We start from the raw sequence: 19,365 nt of genomic DNA on the forward strand, positions 1-19,365 counted from the left end.
CTATGATGTCATGAAAACAACCTTTTCCCTTTGAAGGCTGTGAGGTTAGTTTTAAAGAGAAATAAATGAAAATATTAAATGCTGAGTACATCTATTTTCAATGGGAATCAACCTGTTGATTTAGTGGGCACCATGTTTACATTTTACAGTGGAGAAGGAATATTTTCCCTGTTTTGTTTTGTTACTAGGTTTTGTATATTTCCATTTACTATGATGTAATAGCAAAAATGATTCATAAGTAGGAGTCATCTTGTTTTCAGTCTGTCTGAAAAGTTTTTGGCTTAGATTCATCTTCAAAAACAGAAATGTTAAACAGCAAAACGTTAGTTAGAAATTTTTTTGCTTTACCCTTATGTGTTTCTTGGCCTTTCACATGAAAGAAAAAAACTAATATTTTCTTATACAAACTTAAAAGTAGATAATGACAAATTTTTGTTATAAGTAGCTATTCTTAGAGTTTTAGAGTTTGACCTTTTGTCCTTTTTTAAGAAATTCAATGGTAATCAGTTGTAAAGAGCAGATTCATTGTTTTAATATTGCTGTTAACATTAACTTTGAAGAGTCACAGTGGAGCTCTTTGCATGATTATTGTAAAGAAACTTTATTTTTTAGGTGATCTAACCTTGATAATAATAACCTCTGAATCACACAAAAATGTTTGAAAAATTAAAACACTAGACAAGTGACCGACACTGATATATAGTGGTACCAATTCTAGTAATAGTACAATAAATACGTCTTATATGTTATTTGTCAAATGTTCTCAGCCCCTAAATGCCTAGTAAAAATAATTTTAGGAAGTAAACACAACTTTGATAAAAAGGTATTTAAAGGACATGGTTGGGAGACTCAGGTAATGGGATTATAAAACATAAAAATGTTATCAAACAAATATTCTAGATGAATAAGTAATATTGTTGGTCATTAAAACAGCTAAAGTGGTTTTTTTTTTTTTAAGTAACAGTACTCAGTAGTAATGATGATTTCAATTAGATACACAAAAAGATTTTTGGTGGAAATTTAAATTGGTGTACTCTTTTTAGAAAGCCTTTTGGTAGCATGAATCAGTGGCTTAGTTTGCTTGCCATTTGACCCTTCTTTTTCATTATATTTCTTAAAGAAATACATGTTGGCAGAGAATTATACAGAGAATTGTTCAGTGCAAAAAAGAGAGAAAAATCATATTGCTCAATATAATCGAAGTGTTTTCATGTTTAATGCCTCTATTAAAAATTAGGTTAATGGAGAATTAGTGGGCAAGTGGTTGGTCTGATTTAATGTTAGTTGGGGATAAAAAACTAATAATATAGAATGTATGGCACCATGCTGATAGCATTACCTTAATTGTATAAGTAGGTGTGCAGGTTCTAGAAATAATACACTAACGTATCAACAGTGATTATTTTGAGAGGAGGTTGGATTATTTATATAAACTGTTCACTTTTGGAACTCTTGTGAACAAAACCAAGTTCTGGTGACTGAACTATTTGGGGATTTTATTTTTTAAATTTTCTTTCCTTTTATACTTATTGACTGACCTCACCAATACTCTGATCTTTTTACTGTTCTGACTCCTTAAATAGTCTTCTTTTATTTATGCAAACACTGAACTACACAGTTAACTTTGCTATTAAAAGTTGGACATTCCGGGTTGTTTTTGGTTTTAAGTGATGTTCCAGTCTGATGTTATATTACTGGAGTAATGTCCTTAACAATTTGAAGTTTCTCAGATTGAAGACATCAACAAACTATTGAAAACTGGCATTATGTAAAATCTATTTTCTTTACCCTTCCCTCAGTCACTGTTAATTCTGGAATATGTTTGGTGTAAAATAGCAAGCAAAGTTAATAATTTCTTTAATATTTACATTTAGTGCAACTTCGAAACAATCATGGTAGGGAGTCACCAAATACTTTTCAAGTAAAACGAAAACAAGGAAAATTCTGTCATACTTTCTCTTTGATTCTTCACTTAATTAGACAAAAGGAAAGTTGTAAAAATTTTCCATGAACTACTTGACTTGTTTTTCAGAAATTATAGGATTTTTTTCCTAAATACTAATTCTGTTTTTTTAAAAATAAAAACTAGAAAATGTCCCATTTTTAAAAATACTTTTTGGTATTGCTATATTATTGAAGTTTATCAACTACAGTTAGCTATTTTAATCTTAGTGCCAGTTATTATTTAATATTGTGTGTTATGAAAGCTCTCTCTTGATTTCTTAAAGTTTTTTTTTTAATTCCATTCTACCACCCTGAATTATTTTTTGTGCTTGTGAAACCCAATCAGTAATAGAAGCTGAGGATTACTGATGAACTATAAAGCTAAATTCATTATCATTATATTTCAGTGGGTGATTATTTTATATTGCTGTTATCAAACGATACTGGCATTATTCCTGAATCAAGTTCACACTGAGTTTGATAATTCTCTAAGCAAAGCATATTGAAGATATTTTTCATGCAATTTATATGAATGTTGTACAAAAATAAATTCTTTTCTTTGTAAGTGATTTTAGTTATTTACTGATTTTATACTAACTTTTTATATAGTGTAAGAGCCCTATGTTTGGGTATGACTCAAGATAACTTGTGAGTGTGGTGATTAAGCTCTGGATGTCATGCTGGGCTCTTGAAACATCTTTTACCTCTTCCTCACTTGGATCAGGGAGAAGTGGAAATATTTAGCAGTATAATAAAGATTTGTCTGCTTTCTATGTCTATTAATTTGTACATTCTGGACTTTTTATATAAATGGAATTATGTTATATGTGGTCTTTATGTCTCACTTCTTTCACTTAGCATCAGTCAAGGTCCCCCATGTTATAGGATGTATCAGTACTTCATTCTTTGTAGAGTTAAAAACCTTATCTTTTTTATATTTACAATACAGTAATATGAAAATAGAGAAGGAAATTTTTAGCAATTATTAGGGTAAGATTCTTATATATGAAAGAGTGCTACAACTTAAATATGCTGCTATTTTTAACCTAACTACTGTGACCATTTTATTATCCCTACAGTTTAGATTTTGAAGAATGTGCTCACAAGTTGCTAAAAATGGAGTTTCCTGAGAGTCAAACGGTAAGTTAGTACTTTTTTTCTATTAGGAAATATGTATATGTATTATAAAAAATATGTATGTATGTTATAAAAATGTTTAAGATAGTTAATAGGTTTCATGAAATGAATCAGTAACTCAGTGCTTCATCTATGCTGCTCATTCCAGTGATTTCAATCAGCTGCTTATTTGAGGTGTGAGAAAAGGAGGAAGTTTCTCTGACCCACCACACTTTACACAGGTTTCTGAGTGGTTGCCTATAAATCAAATGGTGCCTTAAATACAATAGGAAGTTTGTTCTTTAGTAAAGTACCTGGTCCATCTACTTTATGCACTAAAGCATTCTTGTGTCATAGAAGCTGGAAAGATCACCATACTTGTTGTTACATTACTTGAATTAGATATAGATGAACCTGTTCCATTTTTTTTCACTCATTAATTCATTTAACAAAACGTATTCAGCATATATGGAGAAGGAAATGGCAACCTACTATGTATTCTTGCCTAGGAAATCCCATTGACAGAGTCTGAGTCTGGTGGGCTACAATCCATGGAGTTGCAACGAGTCGGACATGACTTAGCAACTGAGCACATTCAGCATATACTATATGTCAGGCATTCTGTAGGGTGTCAGAGATTCAGGTATCCATAAAGTACATTTTTGCTCCCTCTTAGCCCATGGGACTTATAGTCTTATAACTCAGTACATATACTTAACTGTTCAAAATATCATGGAACCCTAATACCAAGAGGATAATAAAGGTTAGATTGAAAAGATTATCTTAGGTTTTTTTTTTTTTTTTCCTAATTCTTTCCTTATGTATTTTGCTCTGTGCCCATCTATATTTTGGATGCTTGAAATCTGAAGCAAAGGCTTTCAGGGTTTGGTTTTTCACATCTTAATGTACATGTAGTAGACTCAGCACAGGTCCAGAGTGAATGTATCAGCTCTAATAGGCTGTTTGATTTCTGGTTCTTCTAAAAGATCTTGACTGTCTGAGCTAAGTTAACATTACAAGGAAGTCCTTTGACTTAAGGCCTTAAATATGTTCTGTTACAGGGATTGCATACTGTGGCCCAGGCCCACTGCCCATTTTTGTTAATAAAGGTTTATTGGAGTACAGCCTTACACCATTGGTTGATGTATTGTGTGTGATTGATTTTGCCCTATAGCAGCAGAATTGACTAGTTGCAGCAGAGAGTAAATGGCCACTAACATCCTGAAATATTTGCTGCCTGGTCTTTTCCAGAAAAAGTGTCCCAATCTTTAAGAATGTAGATTAGTTCTTGAAATGCCATGGTATGGAATTTTGAGATTATTCTTTGCAAATTAAAAAATATTTTTTCCCTCTTAAAATTTATTTATTGATATACTAATAATAGTGTCTTTATATGTATTATGGGTATACTTGATATTATTGTAATTGGAAGGGAATAAATTAGTGAATTAACCTTTAAAATTATAAGTAAAACTAAAGTTATGGTATGATCTTGTCACATTATTTGCTGAATCTAATTGTTATTAAAAATGTTATTAATCCAGAGGATAGTTGTTCTAGAACTTAACTTCACTGTTTTTCCCTTGAAACCACAGACCAGAATATTTATTTTTCCCTCATATCTGAAGGATTATTTGCTACATAAGATCATTCTTGCTAGAAATTTTTTTTATTTCATGTCGAATATGGCTTTTCACTCCCTTCTGGCCTGTAGCATTTGTCCTGAGAACTTCAACATGCTTTGATAACATTTGGAAGAGTATCTTAGTGTGTCTGTTTTCATGCACTCAAAAGAATCTCCTAAAATCACTATGATATTTAATTAAAATATTAAAATATTTAATTATTTTATGCCACAAGGAATAACTTATAATTGCATTTAGTCTCAGAAAGAAATTAATTTGTTTTTGCATGTTGTTCTGACTTTATTAGCAATGCTATCAGCATATTACCATGTTATATTGTTTAAAACCTGATTAAGTATTAGGTTATTGTAAGATGAAGTGTTGGTAGAAGTTGAAAATACATTTTAATATATTGAATTAATGTTGTGTGGCAGAACTCAGAAAAGGTCATTTAGGTTTTTTTGGTCCTATATTAAATTTTGACGAAGTACATCTCTTCAGAACTTAGACATTTATAAACATTTTAATTGAGGCAACTTGTGACTAACCTTTAAAAAAAATAATAATCTAACAGTATAATTACATCTAAAAATAACCTTGTTTTGTGAAAAGAAGCCTTTCATTAGATAGTTTTATAAGTAGATTATCAGCTTCTTGAATAACACTGCCCCATAGAACATTTTGCATTGATGAAAATATTCATATTCTTCCCTTTTTAGTACAGTGGCCACTATACTGGTCACATGTGGCTTCTGAGTACTTAAAATGTGACGTATGACTAAAAAACTAAAATTTGAATTTTACATAATGTTGAATAATTTAAATGTAAATGGCTATGTATTGCTAGGGGCCAGCACACTGGACAGCACAGTTGTAAAGTGTTCTATGCTTCTTCAGGGTCCCCCTTCCTTCTTGCTCATGGATCAGTCAGTTCAGTTCAATTCAGTCGCTCAGTCATGTCCAACTCTTTGTGACACCATGGATTGTAGCTTGCCAGGCTTCCCGGTCCATCACCAACTCCCAGAGCTTGCTCAAACTCATGTCCATCAAGTCGGTGATGCCATTCTACCATCTCATCCTCTGTTGTCCCCTTCTCCTCCTGCCTTCAATCTTTCCCAGCATCAGGGTCTTTTTCAAAGAGTCAGTTCTCTGCATCAGGTGGCCAAAGTATTGGAGTTTCAGCTTCAACATCAGTTCTTCCAATGAATACTCAGGACTGATTTCCGTCAGGACTGACTGGTTGGATCTCCTTGCAGTCCATGGGACTCTCAAGAGTCTTCTCCAACACCACAGTTCAAAATCATCAGTTCTTTGGTGCTCAGCTTTCTCACATCCATACGTGACTACTGGAAAAACCATAGCTTCGACTAGATGGACCTTTGTCAGAAAAGTAATGTCTCTGCTTTTTAATATGCTGTCTAGGTTGATCATAGCTTTTCTTCCAAGGAGCAAGTGTCTTTTAATTTCATGGCTGCAGTCACCATCTGCAGGGATTTTGGAGCCCAAGAAAATAAAGTCTGTCACTGTTTGCATTGTTTCCCCAACTATTTGCCACGAAGTGATGGGACCAGATGCCATGATCTTAGTTTTCTAAATGTTGAGTTTTAAGCCAACTTTTTCACTCTCGTCTTTCACTTTCATCAAGAGGCTCTTTAGTTCATCGATTTCACCATAAGGGTGGTGCCATCTGGATGTCATCTGGATGGTGTCATCTGGTGGTGCACGTGGAGATTTCCAGTAAATGCATATTGACCTAATTTTTTTTAATATATATAATAATTACATATTAATAGATTGTATCTCATGTTATCAGAGGACAAAAATGTCAGAATTCCTAATTGAAGATATTAAGGTACAAAATAAAAGTGAACTGAAAGAGTATATAGTATATTTTATAGCGTTGCTTTCTGTTTATAGAACACGAATACATTGCAGTTAATGTATTTTATTAAAAATTACTTTTTAACTTTCTAATAAGAAATGTTTTGTAGAAAGAGATCTTTAGTCAGTTTAGCAGTACTCAGAGTTAGGGTTAGGATTATTCTCTTTTTCATTTTGTCTCCATTGATTTGTCCATATTTCCTGAGTTTCTTGATCTATGAAATTGCTGTAATTGATATATATTTCATTAGGGTTATTTCAGGAATTAAATAATATTTATTCATTATAAGTAATTTGTGATGTTGGTATTTCCCGATCTTGGATTAACTCTTGCATTTCATAGCCCAACAGAATTTTCACAGAGGAGTTTTCAAGACACAAAAATAACTGACTGATTGGACAGTGTGTGGAAAGAACAGTTATGGAATGATTCCATCTATTTATTTAGATTCATCTGTGGACAGATCTATATGAGTAACATTTATTTTGAGGCTAAAAATCTTAGCCACAAAGGTCTTTTTTGTTGTTCTTTTAAATATATTTTCTTATAAACAAGGCAGTCATTATGTTAGCACTGAAGTTGTGCCTATTTTATGCTCTGTAAAGACTCACCACATTTTGCCTTTTCCATACTAACAAAATATATTCTTGATAACTCAGTTTAAATGTTGTATTGGTGGTCTGTATTTAAAAGATTTCTGTATAGAATCTTTTAGAATGTGATATATTTAGTTTCTTTTTGTTGATGTATCTGTTTCCTTGATAGTTCTTTGATATTACATATCATTCTTCCAGAACTTTGAGGCATTCCATAACAGTTTCCCAAAGAGAACAATTAAATGCTGTCTTTTCAAAATTTCACAGCAGGTGTTCTTGAAGTGGCTCATACTTACATGAGTTTAGAATTTTATAAGCAATCTAATTAGCATAAATGACATGGAATTTCTGTTAGCCAAACAGAAGACTTTAAAAAACTATAGTCTTGACAGAGATTGAATTTTTTGTTTTGTCTTCATAACTCAACTTCACAAAGTTTTATGTTTTTAAAACCTTATTTAAAAATTCAGGCTATCTTTGTCATTTTGATAAATTATCACACAGCATGGATTCATTGTGTTTTGAATCATTAATGTAATTTTTTTCCAAACAGAAAGAACTCTGCAACATGATACTTGATTGCTGTGCCCAACAAAGGACATATGAGAAATTTTTTGGCTTATTAGCTGGGGTGAGTTCCGACCTCATTTTTCTTATTGGATTTTGATGAAATCACAAGGGTAATTCTGAACATGAGTATTGTGAATTAATGTGTCTGCTTTGTTGCCTGGTCTAATGTACTAACATATCTTTGCTGAAAACAAGTCATTCTTCCCTTCCACAGTTTTCCCAATCTCTGTAGCTTCCTCCCTTCCCACTTCCCGTTTGTAGTTCTTTGATATTACGTATCATTCTTCCAGAACTTTGAGGCATTCCATAACAGTTTCCCAAAGAGAACAATTAAATGCTGTCTTTTCAAACTTTCACAGCAATTTCTGGTCAAGTACATGTTCAGACAACATAAATAAAGCATGAGCTAAATCATTTTTTGAATCCAAACTTAATCCATAGAGAAGTATATTTATTTATCTTATATAAATGTGTGTATCTGTGGTTAGCCATGTGTATAACTTTGTTTTAGCATATAAATCCCAGGGGTGGTATAAATTGACTTCTTTTTTAAGCATCCCATTATACAACAAAGAAGATTGATATGACATACAAATATTTATTAACTTTTGATTGAATAAAATTAGAATTTAATATGGTGTTGACATTTTTATTTTTAATTTATTAGCGATTTTGCATGCTAAAAAAAGAATACATGGAATCCTTTGAAAGTATATTCAAAGAACAATATGATACCATCCATCGCTTGGAAACAAACAAATTGAGAAATGTTGCTAAGATGTTTGCTCACCTTTTATACACTGATTCACTTCCATGGAGCGTAAGTAGATGAGTCAATATTTGTACTTCTTTCCTAATCCCCTGTTATTCTGAAATAAATATTACTAAGTATAACATAGCCATACTCTTCCAATGTAGGCAGTGTACTTTAAAATGACATGTGGAGCAAACATCCACTATAATGGCACTCTTTGAGGTTATAGTCATATAATGTGGAATCAAGAAGCTAATTTAGTGAATGAATGTAAGAAATAACATTTTGAATGATATTAATAGTCTAAACGTTACAGTGCCTTTTGAAGGCGATACCTAGGAATGTTTTCAGAACATAGTTTTTTATCTTCTCTGTGTGCACTCATGTGTGTGCACACGCTTATCCATGTATAGCAGAGTTTGGTGGCACATGATCCTCTGAGTTACTGCCTGTTTCCTGATGGAGTAACCATCAGAAGTTCCCCTGGTAAGAACATGAGAGAAATGACTGTTCTGGCAGGATGTATTTTTCTTAGGCAACACTGAAGTTGGATAAGTGTTTGGGAGGAGTTCCTGTAGTCATAGTTAGAACAGGGAAAGATACTCTCGACGGGGAAATTAGACTGGGCTGGAATTTGAACTGCATTCCTTAAGCTGCCACTTAATTGTACAACTGCTGTTCATTCAACAACCATTTGTTTGGTCACCAACTCTGTGCCCAGAAAGAGACACTGGACTTCCAAAATGAATTATATATGGTCCCTGCTTTCAAGGAGTTTAATACCATATAACAGAAGAGGTAAGATGCCCATGGTAATAATACAGAATAAAAGTGATAGGTTAGGCTGAAGGAATTGAAAAATTCGAAAGAAATTATATCCGAGAAGAAAGAGGATCGTATTGTAGAATACCACAACCCAAGGGTAGAATGAAACAACATTGTTGAGCTTATAAACATTGGATAGATTTTTGTAATACTGTAAGTACTAAGTGTGTCCCACTACTTTAATGGGCATTTATAAGCTAACCCAGCAGGCTATTAAACTTTTTTACTTTGCTTTTTCCTTCCTTCTCTGGGAAAATGAAATCAAAGTTTTAAACAATTGAAATAGTAAGCTCCTGGAACACATGATCCATTAAAAACTGGAGGTTGCTTTTACTTTTTTTCACTCTAAAATATCTCCCTATGAGCTTCAGTTTTTAAGCCCTAGTCTTACCATTCAGAAGAAGCCATCGTTCTTGGTCTTTACCCTTCTCACGTATTGTATGCGCTGGACATACAATATGATAACATCCGTTTTTGATAACTAGGTTTTAGGAGCTAGTAATCTTAGCATTATATGCTAGAGACAATATTCCTCCCTGCTATAAAAAGCACATTACTCAGGAAAGAGAATGAATTTTACATCTGTAGCATCTTAACATTTTGAAAATTTGTATAGAAAAGCAGTCCTAAACTTTCCCAGGTACTAATATATATCAGCATAATGGAAGATATTTAATTGAAGATAACAAACCATAATTTCAGAGGACACTGAAAGTTAGAGATATTGGTCACTTTGTCCTACCATTTGAATACCAAAATAATAATGTCTTTTTTAAATTCTAATTTTCAGGTTCTTGAATGTATAAAACTGAGTGAAGAAACTACTACATCATCCAGTAGAATTTTTGTGAAAATATTTTTCCAAGAACTGTGTGAATACATGGGTCTTCCTAAACTTAATGCAAGATTAAAGGATGAGTAAGTTTACTATTAAATTTTAAATTAAACACTTTTTATTCTTACTCTTATTCTCCTACTTTAGCAACCGTAAGTCCACTCTTAGTTGTAAAAATGTGTGTTAAGTCCTTAGGACATTCTTTATCTATTAGTCACTCCTCTTGACTCTCATGTTCTTTGTGACAGGGGACAACATGAAACTTTTAATGGTCATTTAGTTCCAGTAGAGAAAATGCAGATTTCATGCTTCTTTTACTTTAGTTAGAACATGCAAAATTATTTTCCCATGCTGACTGGAATTTTCCAGTAATAAGTATTTGTAGTTTATTTCATTTTTACCCTAAGGTGGAGGCTTAAAATGATGTTGTATTATCAGGGGATAATTGTAAACATATACTGGTGAAGGTCAGTCCTGTAAGTCATATAACTGTTTAGATTATTATGCTGAACTCGGGCTTTGTTCCAGGACTATTTTGTAATCCCTATCCCAGCTCTCTTTCTTTGCAGGTATTCTGATTGCCCATTACCACTTACATTGACTTCTACTCCATTCATACTGCTGAAATCCTTTCAGAGTTTTCTCAGTGATCATCTGCCACATCCCCCAGTCTTGCACAGTCCTCATGCCTCTTGACCCCTTGGTCTCACTTACGCTATTGACCACTTGCTCCCTGACTCCTCACTTTATTCTCATTCTGCCTTGCTCCTCCCGGTCTCTGTTCTTCGGCCTGCCTCGCTTATGTTCGCCAGAGGTCTGTCCTGAATTCTGCACGCTCTGGGCCAATCCATTGGCTTCTCTTCGCTTCATATACTTACTTATTGGCCCTTGTCTGCTTGCCAGGCTGTGGGACTCCTCCAGCAGGATGCATTCTGGCCGCTCAAACATTGCCCAGCTTATTAAACAATAATAGTAAGCTGATTCATGCCCCCTTACCTCTGTTTCCAGAGCTGGGAATTCCTTCTCCTGTTCTGTCCAGCAAACTCTTAATCATCCTATATTGTCACCTTTTCCTGTGAAAGACAGTTTTTTCTAACTCTGCTGCTTAGTCCACTGAGTGTGTCACTCAAAACCACATGATATTGCCTTTTTTCTATTTGTTCCCCTCCCGAGAAGTAGCGATTCTATACAGTCTTCACCCTTGATTTCTCTTGACTGCTTTTCCCCTTCCGCCAGTGCCTTGCACAGTACTGTGTAGATGTGCGTGTGTGTATGTACAATAAAAGAGAGCTTTTTTTATTTTACTTTTCTGTACATACACTCAAATATAAATGCACATATGTATCCATAGATTTATATGTTATATAAGTATATCTATTCTGACTGTATATGAAAGTTTTTTTAAAAAAAACCTCCTCTCATATAATTATAGAAATCAATTTAATTTCTTTATTTTGGGCCACACCTCGTGGCTTGCATGATCTTAGTTCCCCTATCGGGAATTGAACCAGGGCCCATGGCAGTGAAAGCACTGAGTCCTAACCAGTGGACCATCAGGGAAATTCCTGGAAGTCAATTTTAGTAAACTATCACTTGACCCTACTCATGTCATTAGATAGCATGTAGCCTGCCCTAATCAGTGATTTTTAAATCATGTGCTTATATTTCTTTTACTAATTTAATGTATAGAAATTCTGAAAAATGACTGTATGAGGATTTTGCCTTTTTATCTCCAAGCATTCTATTCTCTTTTGTTCATTTTCTTTTTTCAGAACTCTACAGCCATTCTTTGAAGGATTGTTACCCCGAGATAACCCAAGAAACACTCGATTTGCCATCAATTTCTTTACTTCTATTGGTCTTGGAGGTTTAACGTAAGAATTATTATCAGAGTTTTATTCAACTTATCTCAAACTTACCTCGCAGTTCCTTCGAGGCAGAATCTAACAGTGGGTTATGTTTTTAATTAGGGATGAATTGCGTGAGCATCTCAAAAATACACCAAAGGTCATTGTGGCACAAAAACCAGATGTTGAGCCAAATAAATCCTCCTCTTCAAGCTCTTCCGAGTCCTCCTCCTCAGAGTCTGACTCCTCTGCCTCTGATTCAGACAGCAGTGACAGCAGTTCAGAGTCTTCTAGTGAAGAAAGCGATTCTTCATCCACCAGTAGTCAGAGCTCAGCCTCAGGTACTGAAACTCGTTTATAATTGATCATGCTGTTTTCTAACAAGTATGTTGCTGGTGGTGTTTATAAGCGAAGAGAAAATTTGATTGCTTATTTATTTTAGAGTTCGCTTGTTTAAAAGCCATAATTAATAATATAAATGATCATCTATCACTGTTGCAGTCTATACTGAAGTCAATATTTATAATGTTAGGATTATCTTTTGGAATCCTCTTCATCAAAATGAAGATACTCTGTTGGCAAATATTTGTTTGAGTGCTGACTGAAATGCCTTTCATAATGTCTGTCATCTGCTTTGGAGGAGCTTTCCTGATGGTTGTATTTTAAAGAAATTTTAATTTTTTAGTGTTAACAGTGAAGCCCTTATGTTAGTAATTGACACATACCACATATTCAGTGCATGTCTTATGGCATTCAGCTGTGTAAATTTTCATAAACCATATCCATGTATCCAAGACCCAGAACAAGAGCAGCCAGGACCCCAGAAGCCTTCCCTTGTTCTCTCCCCTGCTAAGTACCACTCCTCCCATCCACTGGCTCATGGCAGCTCCTGTTCTGATTTGTAATTCTCTAAATGAGTTTTGCCTGTTTTAAACTTTGGAATTATGTGTTATGAACTCCTTTATGTCTGGTTTATCTTTCAACTTTATGTTTGTGAGATGCAGCCATACTTTGCATTTAGTTATTTTTCATTCATTCTCATTGCTGTATAGTTTTTCAGTATGTATAAGTATTTCATAGTGTATTTAACATTTATCCTTTTCACTCAGTGGAAATTTAAATTTATAAATAGCATTTCCATGAATGCTACGATACAAATCTTTTAGTGACATATGTGTGTATGTGTACGCACATTTCTGTTGAATATGTTCCTAGAGGTGGAATCCCTGGGTTGTAGGATGTGTGTAGAGACTGCTAAACAGCTTTCTGAGTGGTTATTCCAGTTCACACTCCCACCAGCCATGGATGAGGCTTCCCCAGTGGCTCAGGAGTAAAAAATTTACGTGCAGTGCAGGAGCTGCAGAAGAGGTGGGTTTGATCCCTGGGTTGGGAAGATCCCCTGGAGGAGGACATGGCAACCCACTCCAGTATTCTTGCCTGGAAAATCCCATATAGAGAGGAGCCTGGCAGGCTACAGTCTATAGGGTCAAAAAGAATTGGACACGACTGAAGCAACTTAACATGCAGGCAACCATGTGTGAGAGGTACGGTAGAGTAGCTTCCATCTTCACTAACGTTTTAGCCATCATTTTCATTTTAGCAATTTTGGTGGGCATGCAGTGGCATTGCATTGTGATTTTAATTTGCATTTCCTTGATCACTAGTGAGGCTGAGCATCATTTTGTGTATTGTTGGCCATTTGAATATTTTCTTTTTGTTAAGTGGCTGTTCCAAGCTTTTTCCCTCCCCCCCACCCTTTTAAAATTATGTTGTCTTTTCTGTTTATTTATAAGTGCCTTTATGTATTTCGGATATGTCTCTTTTGTCACATGCATACATTGCAAATAACTAGCCCCGTTCTTGTCTCTTAAGCCCTGCGAGGCAACCAGAACTATGCTGGTTTCTTCCCTCAGCAGCAGCCCTGAATCAGCAGATGCTTGTAGGAAGAAGGTGACATCAGCTCACTTCTCTGTGGTTCTGCCTTCTCTTGAATCTTGGCCCTTCTAATCCTCCTTTTGTTTTTGCTAGCTCACTGGGGTCTTCTTTATGTTTTATTTTAAAATAATTTTTGACTTATAAGAAGATTACAAAAATAATACAAAGAATTTCCATATAGCTTTCACCCAATTTTCCCTAATGTTAGTATCTTCCATAGTTTAGTTATCAAGATCAGGAAATTAACATTGGGAAAAGACTGAATTTCACCAGTTTTTCCACTGATGTCCCTTTTCTTGTTCAGGATCCTTCTTGCCTTTAATCGTTTTTCTCTTTAGCCTTCCATATAACCCACGATAGCTTCTCTCAGGCTTTCGTTGGTTTGAACGGCTTTGACACTTTTTAAGTCTCTTGGTCACTTACTGTGCACAATGTCACTCAGTGTGAATATCTGTCTGTTTTCTCATGATTAGAAGGAGATTATTCATTTTTGGCCAGGATACCATAGAGATGATGTGTTATTCTTACTGTGCCTTACTGAGGAGTTGATAATGTCTTATAGGTGATATTAACTTTAATCACTTGGTTATGGTGTTATTTGCTGGATTTTTTCATGGAAACTGTTTTTCTCTATAAATTACTGTTCAGTTCAGTTCAGTGGCTCAGTCATGTCCGACTCTTTGCGACCCCATGAATCACAGCACGCCAGGCCTCCCTGTCCATCACCAACTCCCGGAGTTCACTCAGACTCACGTCTATCAAGTCAGTGATGCCATCCAGCCATCTCATCCTCTGTTGTCCCCTTCTCCTCCTGCCCCCAATCCCTTGCAGCATCAGGGTCTTTTCCAGTGAGTCAACTCTTCGCATGAGGTGGCCAAAGTACTGGAGTTTCAGCTTTAGCATCATTCCTTCCAAAGAAATCCCAGGGCTGCTCTCCTTCAAGATAGACTGGTTGGATCTCCTTGCAGTCCAGGGGCCTCTGAAGAGCGTTATAGGCTGGTAATTCAGTACTATGCAGATCTCTTCCTTCTCCTCTTTCAGTCTTCTGTTTTTGCACCCATCTTTGGATCTTATCTGCCACACTTGTTACTATAATGTTTGCCAAATGGTGGTTTTTTTATTTGTCTCTTTTTTTCTACATTTGATAATGAAATTTCTCGTGTAAAAAACAGTTGTGCTCCCTGCATTTATTTAGTAATCATGTTATATATATCAGTGTAGACTCATGGATATTTATCTTATCCTGTGGGTTAAAGTCCAGTGCTGTCATTTATTTTCTTGTTCAGATCATTTCAGCTTTGGCAATTAGAAACTCCGTCAAGTTGACTCCTGTGTTCTTTTGACACACTCCCATCGTTTTTTTCTTGAGCACTTCCTTCCTTATAGCATGTCAAGTTGTATCAGATCTTTAGTGCCTTTAAATAGCAGATGTTAAGCTTTTATCAGGCATTTCTAGTTGTTTTCAGCAACATTACTAGTCTTTCACAATCTTCTTCATCTTCCTTGGAAGAGGAAGTGCTGTAGTAAAGTATTTTTTCAAATATGCCATTTTCTGGAAAGGTCTATGTTGTTTTCCCCAGGGCCAACTCTGCCTTCTTTCACCATAATATCTTAATTTAAATAAAAGAGAGTCTGATTGCCCCAAATGCATGTCATTTCTTGTTTTTTAGTGTATATTTCAGAGAGGCAGCACTTCTCTTCACAGCCTTTTTAGTAGGTTGGTGAGGCTAGTCTTTACACACTTGTTTCTCTTCAGAGTGTTTTACATACTATGTGGCATCCAGAATTAGGAGACTCAGTGATTTATATTGTTAGAGAAAGACTCCATTTACTCACAGGAAGTTTTATTCTGAAGTTGAAATATACTAACATTGTTCGTTTACCGTTCACCTCTAAAGAGTTTATTTCATGGCATCTGTTTTGAGAGCAGATGATAACGCAGCATGAACTGCTGCAGTAAGGAAGCTTGCTGATTCAAAATTAATTTGCCTCATCATACAATTTCAGTAGAGAGCTTTCAGTTTTATTAATAACATATTGAATAGCATAAAAGCAGTCTGAACTTACACCAAATTAGAAAATTGTAAAGCAAACACCAAAGAGAGAGGAAAGTGCATATTATTGTCGGGCTCAGGTTTTGGTGTCAGGAAGCACCAAGTGTGGGACACAGAAGGGTCAGAGAGGTGTTGATTCTGCACAGAGCCAGATGGTCTCCGCTTGGGTGGCTGTAGTTCAGCTGGACTGCTTGATAGGAACCAGAGAAACAGGTCCTTTGTGGCAAACCAGGACCCGTGGGTTTGCCATGGGTAGGCATTTGGCAGGAGAAATAGATGCTGGTTCATTTGAGTGGAGGTAGGACAAAGATAGGCAACTTTCCAACTTTGACAGAAATTGTGGTCATCTCAGTACTTTTGATTATGTACCCAAAGCAGATAATACAAAGTGGTTAAGTGTGTTTTATAGCTTAAAATGGGTAAGATATTTCATTCTAAGTAATATTTGTATTTGTGGACAAACCGATAAAAGAAAAGTTTCGAGGCCTTAGAAGAGTTTTCTTAGCAATCAAGCCTTTGCGGCTCTCATAAAGCCTATGATTAGATTTCAGCATAGCTTCTCTTTGCATAGTTACTACTTCTCTGGTAGCAGGACTGTTATTTTTGTAGACAGAGGTTTGTATTTGAAAAATATGTATTCCTGTTTTTGCACAAACCCAGTCATCCCATTCAACCCACCTTTTAGGAATTAATGTTGCTGGCACGTAGGATCATTGTATTTTAATTATGTATCATCTCTGGCATTCTGTTTCATATGACATAATAGATATGGGCTGAAATTTATGTTTTGGATAAAATTTGTAAGTGGAAATGTACCACTTTAGTCACTTCATTAAAACTTTTACATTTGCTATATACCTTATTTAAAACATGTTTATTTTAAGGATCAAAGCAGTTACTTCAGTAACTAATATATTGTATATTCTTAAAAATTACATTTTTTGTATACTGTTCTGTCACCAGATTTTGCATTCAGTCAATTTGACTCTTTATCCAGTTTGTCTGAATTAGTAAACAAACCTATAATGTATAAATAAATATGATTTTTTTTTCAGTTGTGAAATTAAGATTAAAATATAAGCTAACTAACTCTATTTCATTTTACACATGCAGCTAAAAATGTAAGAAAGAAGGGGCATGGGAACCACAGAAGTAAAGAAGTAGATAAATTGATCAGGAAACAAGAAATGAATGATAGAAAACAAGAAGGAAGGAGGCCAGAGCATCGGCACCAGGAGACAAGGACTGAGAGAGAAAGGAGGTCAGAGAAACCCAGAGAGAGAGATTCAAGAGGCTCTGGAACAAAATACACTTCAGACAGAGGGATTCCTCCTGAGAGAAACAGCCACAGCAGAGCTGTGCGTGACAGAGACCAAGAAGCACGCATGGGTTTGGAACATACTCATGGAGATCCCAGAAAGAAACGGGAGAGGAGAAATTCTTTCTCTGAAAATGAGCACAGACATCGAAATAGGGACAGTGAGAATTTTAGAAGGAAGGACAGATCCAAGTCAAGAGAAAAAAATAAAAAACATTCAGGTTCGAGAAGCGATGAAGATAGGTATCAGAACGGTGCTGAGAGGCAATGGGAAAAATCTAGCCGATACTCTGAACAATCCGGAGAATCAAAGAAAAATCAGGACCGGCGAAGAGAAAAGTCTCCAACAAAGCAAAAAAAATAATTCTGCAAAATCATAGAAACTGAACATGCCTTATATTCAGTTGAAACAAATTATTTTTTACATCGATTGACAAACTTTGTAGAGAATTATTGTATAAAGTACTGGTTTGTATTTGTACATTAAAAATGTTTTCTTTTTAATGTTTTATAACTGATACATCTCAAGGCCTTCTACAGAAAATTATTTGAGAAGTTTCACCAGAGAGGGTTATAATTCTTGCCTATATTTTGTTAATAAAACAATCAAAATGTTCATTGAATTGATGATTTTTTTATCAATAATTTTTTTTCTGATAATGTTTCTGATTGTTTATAGGATTATTATAATGAATTGTTAGTGACTTTTTATTTGTAACTGAAGACCAAAATGGATGAACCTTTTTAAGGTTTTTGCTTTGTTAATGAGATATTATAAACTTTTCTTAGGAGTCTTGCTTTTTTTTAAGTAGAGGAATTATTTTAAGTTTTATTTTATGTTTTTAACAAAATATGTATGTATAATTTTTTTTCAGAAGTGTTTCAGTGAAGCTAGGTGTATGTTAGTCTTTAAACAAATACACAGCTATCTTATTTAATAATTAGGACTTCTCTCATTGACAACATTTCTTTCTGGACTGTTAGGTTAACTTTTAATTGAAATTCTTGGTGATTAGTGCTTTTTCTCAGCCTTGAAGTTCTGTCACTGTTGGTAAGTTACTATGTATTTAAGTTTTAATGTAGATTAATAGGTTATTGAAAAACATGCAATCATGAGAAATATATGCAAGACCAACTGTGAAATAATTTTAGTTTTTTTATAAGAATTTTAAGGGTTGCTGTCCTTGTAACTCTCACCAGTTACTATGTGACCATATTATTTATTACTTTTGAAATAAAATATTGCCTCTGAAATTTTAGATTTGCTGACATTAAACCACATTTACTAAATGAGCCATTTGTACTTGCTCACCTTAAGAGCATATAAAATCCATTTTAGGCAGTGTCCAGATTCAAGAATAATCTTAAACCATTTTTAAAAAATCAAACCATTTTAAAGTTTGGCTTTTGGGCACACTCTGATTTAAGAACTTGAGTATAGGGGCTTCGCTGGTGGCTCAGGGGTAAAGAATCCGCCTGCCAATGCAGAAGATATGGGTTTGGTCCCTGGTCCAGGAAGATCTCACGTGCCACGGAGCAGTTAAGCCCGGGTTCTAGAGCCCACAGCTACTGAGCCTGTGATGTGGAGCCAAAGAGCGACAACGACTGAGCCCACGCGCCGCAGCTGCTGAAGCCTGCGCGCCCGGAGCCTGTGCGGCACAGTGCTCGGAGCCGTGTAGTCAGCGGCCCACGCACCACGGCTGGAGAAGAGCCTGTGCGGCAGCCGAGACCCGCACAGCCAAAATAGATAAGGTTACATATTTAAAAAAACTTGAGCATAACTATAACACAGTCCATGTCGATAAAGGCATACTAGGTTCTCTTCCTCTTCTCCCCCTGTCCCCCGAGTATTGATTGAATATGGCAGTTTGGAAAAATTAACTGTGGTGGTTAGAAGGTGGTAAGTTATGATTAGACCATCACAGATGTAGTACATTTCACAGAACTGTGAAGCTCAGCAAATAGGATTTAAGGAACATACAGGCTGTAAGCCCTAAGGGAAATAAATGAGTTAATTCTTTTAACTTTATTATCTAATTATTATCTAATTAACATTCATCTTTA

At 35.1% G+C, this 19,365-nt stretch overlaps 1 protein-coding gene across 1 annotated transcript in view; it reads left to right on the forward strand.

Moving 5' to 3' along the window:
• Positions 1–17,858, forward strand: part of CWC22 (CWC22 spliceosome associated protein homolog) — a 64,927-nt gene extending 47,069 nt beyond the window's left edge. Inside the window, exons 14-20 of the mRNA XM_068968299.1 lie at positions 3,024–3,084; positions 7,717–7,794; positions 8,401–8,553; positions 10,103–10,230; positions 11,920–12,021; positions 12,118–12,335; positions 17,097–17,858. Coding sequence (XP_068824400.1) covers positions 3,024–3,084; positions 7,717–7,794; positions 8,401–8,553; positions 10,103–10,230; positions 11,920–12,021; positions 12,118–12,335; positions 17,097–17,665 — 1,309 coding nt within the window. The 3' untranslated portion in view covers positions 17,666–17,858. The remainder of the gene's footprint in view (positions 1–3,023; positions 3,085–7,716; positions 7,795–8,400; positions 8,554–10,102; positions 10,231–11,919; positions 12,022–12,117; positions 12,336–17,096) is intronic.
• The last annotated feature ends 1,507 nt before the right edge of the window (positions 17,859–19,365 follow it).

Source organism: Capricornis sumatraensis, chromosome 3 (assembly GCF_032405125.1).
Source record: "Capricornis sumatraensis isolate serow.1 chromosome 3, serow.2, whole genome shotgun sequence".
NCBI classification, from domain to species: Eukaryota; Metazoa; Chordata; class Mammalia; order Artiodactyla; family Bovidae; genus Capricornis; species Capricornis sumatraensis.